At 40.0% G+C, this 3573-nt stretch overlaps 1 protein-coding gene across 1 annotated transcript in view; it reads right to left on the bottom strand.

The window, feature by feature from the left end:
• The window catches only part of LOC103263096 (protein virilizer homolog), a gene marked incomplete at its 3' end in the record, with an annotated part of 35930 nt that overhangs the window by 1161 nt on the left and 31196 nt on the right, over positions 1–3573 (bottom strand). Inside the window, exon 9 of the mRNA XM_008060768.1 lies at positions 1123–1614. Coding sequence (XP_008058959.1) covers positions 1123–1614 — 492 coding nt within the window. The remainder of the gene's footprint in view (positions 1–1122; positions 1615–3573) is intronic.

Below are 3573 nucleotides of genomic sequence, written 5' to 3'. Positions count from 1 at the left end.
CTCTCTCACATTTACTTTCTAAATAAACTATATTTTTCAGTTAAAAAAAAAAAAAGAAAGAAATCAGATCAGGACAAGTACACTTCATCAGCAATGAAAGATTAGAAAATATGCTTTCGTTTCCTTTAAAATGTTTGTTTCAGCCAGGCGCGATGACTCACGCTTGTAATCCCAGCACTTTGGGAGGCAAAGGCAGAAGGACTGCTTGAACCCAGGAGTTTGAGACTAGCTTAGGCAACATAGCAAGACCTTGTCTCTACAAAATATCAAAAAAATTAGCCAGACATGGTGGTGCGTCCCTGTACTTCCAGATACTCCAAAGACTGAGGCAGGGAAGGATTGCCTGAACACTGGAGGTCGAGGCTGCGGTGCCACTGCCACCAGCCTGGGTGAGACAGGGAGATCTCGATTTCAAAAATTAAAAAATTAAGACATTCAATCTGGATGAATAAAACAAGTGTGATCACCTGCCTTCAATATATTCAGCCTTCAATACAAAACTGTTAAGATATAGCTAGGCATAAAAGTCATTGTTGTTTGCCTTTCATCGGTCCCTTCAAAAAGATCTGTCACTCAAGGAATTATATATCAAGTCCCCATTGTGAGTGCAGTTACTTGAATGCCATTTGCTTTCTGTGACATGAGCCAGGAATACATAATGTCTCTCTTTTTGTACACTAAAACCCACTATCCTACCAGGTAAACTCTTCAAAACTATTATCATTCTCAATTTCCCTACCAAGTCAAAGCAATTCTGAAACCAGAACACTATGAATGGTTTAGAAGGCAAGGGCAGAAGATAGCAACAGCGTCCTCATCACTCTCAAGGTATATATTCCTGTGATTTAGAACTCCCCTCTAAACAAAACAGAAGAGTTACTACAGTTACAATTTTGTTAACACCATGGGGAAACTGAAAGAAGCCACTAAAGGGTTCATTTTATTGCTTTACAGACAAATGTTTAGAGATTTGTTACTCTAATCCTTGATAAGTTGTTATGGCAGAAATAATTAAAATTTTTTTTCTTTCGAAGCAACACCTCTTTTAAGAAACTAAAAACTCCATTAGTTGAGCTAGTTTTCTAACATTACAGAAAATTTAAAGAGTAAGTTGAAAATTACCCTAAGGCTTCTTTTGAATAGTACTCCATTAAGGTAATAAGACTTTGGAGATTTTTCTCAAGACTGAAAACATGGCCAACCGCCGATCTTCCCACAGGATTAAAAGTAATCAAATAAAGATTGTGAAGGGTTCCCAGGAGATCTGAATGGTCAGTTTCTTCACTGGCAGTACAACGCTGAAAATGGTTAAATAGTTCTGTGATACACTGCAACGTCTGTGTTGAGTCCTGTAGCCACAAGGCAAATGCGTCATCAATAACACCATCAGATTGGAGACCTTCCTCTTCATCTTGATCATAAAGGTGACACAAAGCTCGAATCAACAAGTTCGTTGCCTCATATTCCGACATAAAAAAAAGAAGACCCTTTTGTGACTGTGCGAGAAACTTTAAAACATCTTTTGTGGCTTGCAGCACACCAGGGTGGGCACTTGTTACTGGAATTGACAGAAGCAAGGTTACTAACTCCAAGAAGTGATGACTGTGAAGATACCTGTGGAAGAGTTAATTGACATATGTCAAGTCACTGCAAAGCATTCTTCATTTACTCAAAATGTGCTAGACAAGAGACCAGTAAAATTTAATTTTTTTTTTAGAGACAGGGTCTCTAAAAAATGCTGGAGTGCAGTGGTACGGTCATAGTTCACTGCAGCCTCTAACTCCTGGGCTCTAGCAATCCTACCACCTAGGCTCCTAAGTAGCTAGAACTATAAGTTTATGCCACTATGCTTGGCTAATTCTTTTTTGTTTAATAGAGACGGGATCTCACTATGCTATCCAGGTTGATCTCAAACTCCTGGTTTCAAAGTGATCTTCCAGCCTTGCCCTCCCAAAGTCCTGGAGTTATAGGCATGAGCCACCCAGACCAAGACTGGTAAAATTTTTAATGGCCATAATCCTTAGCCTCAGTAATATACTGCTTTAGCTAAAAACATAATGTGAGTAGCAAATCTTCTCTCCTCTAGGCCAAATAAAAGTGAAAGTTCTTCCTCCTAGCTAGCACAAAACAGATGTTCAATAAATAACTGCTGACCAGTTTTCTCTTTCCAGAGTTAACCTTGGTTTTAAATTCTGTGTCTTCTTAACAGCCAGTTACCAAATGCTCCTCTTTCATCATGGTCTTCCTCTACTCATGGCATATCAGTATATGTAAATTAGTGTATCTAGGAAATATATAGTATATACACGGTTGATCCTCTATATCTGTGGGTTCCACATTTGTGGATCCAACCAACAGCAGATTGAAATTATTTTTTAAACACATCTGTATTAAATGCATACAGATTTTTTTCTTGTCATTATTCCCTAAGCAATACAGTATAACAACTATTTACATAGCATTTACACTGTACTAAGTATTATAAGTACTCTAGAGATGTTTTAAAATATACAAAAGTAAGCCAGGCTCGGTGGCTCAGCCTGTAATCCCGCGCTTTGGGAGGCTGAGGTGAGTGGATTGCCTGAGCCCATGGGTTCGAGACCCGCCTGGGCAACTTGGCGAGACCTCATCTCTACAATAAATCAAAAATTAGCCAGGCGTGGTAGTGCACACCTGTAGTTCCGGCCACTTGGAAGCCTGAGGTGGAAGGATTGCTGGAGCCCAGCGGGTCGAGGCTGCAGTGGCCAGGAGCGGCCACTGCACTCCAGTCTGGGTGACAGAGTGAGACTCCAACTCAAAAAAAAAAAATTTGTGGTAGAAAGTATCATAATTTATTCATCTAAAAAGAGTAAAAATTATTTAAAATTCTGACTCGTTCTTTTCACATTTTTAGTCACCACAAATGGTGACACAATAGCTTCCATCAACACCAGTCAAGATATTACTAATAGATCATGCTTTCTTTAAACTCCAGCCCCTTCTCCAATCTTGGAGAGGTGAATCTACCTACTCTTTCTAAATAAACTATCTTTCCTGATTTAAATAAATAAATAAATAAATAAAAAAGATATTACTAATAAGTAATTTAGAGGCCAGAATTTATTTTTATCAAAAACTAAAATTAGGCCAGGCACGGTGGTTCAAGCCTATAATCCAAACACTTTGGAAGGCTGAGGTGAGAAAATTGCCTGAGTCCAGGGGTTTGAGAACAGCCTGGGCAATCTGGTGAGACCTCGTCTCAATAATAAATAAAAAATTTAGCTGGAGGTGGCACGCACCTGTAGTTCCAACTACTTGGAAGGTTGAGGTGGAAGGATCGCCTAAGCCTAGAAGTTCGAGGCCATAAGCGTGCCACTGCACTCCAGCCTAGGCGACAGAGTAAGACTACAACTCAAAAAAATAAAAACTAACTTGACGAGACCTCATCTCTACAATTAATCAAAAATTAGCCAGGCATGGTAGCACGTGTCTGTACTTCCAGCTAGTTGGAAGGCTGAGGCGGAAGGATCCCCCAGAGCCCAGCAGGTCAAGGCTGCAGTGGCTGGGAGTGGCCACTGCACTCCAGTCTGGGTG

The sequence above is a fragment of the Carlito syrichta genome, unplaced genomic scaffold (assembly GCF_000164805.1).
Source record: "Carlito syrichta isolate Samal-C Ts95f unplaced genomic scaffold, Tarsius_syrichta-2.0.1 Scaffold304720, whole genome shotgun sequence".
In the NCBI taxonomy this organism is placed as follows: domain Eukaryota; kingdom Metazoa; phylum Chordata; class Mammalia; order Primates; family Tarsiidae; genus Carlito; species Carlito syrichta.
This window is presented reverse-complemented; position numbering and strand designations above follow the sequence as displayed.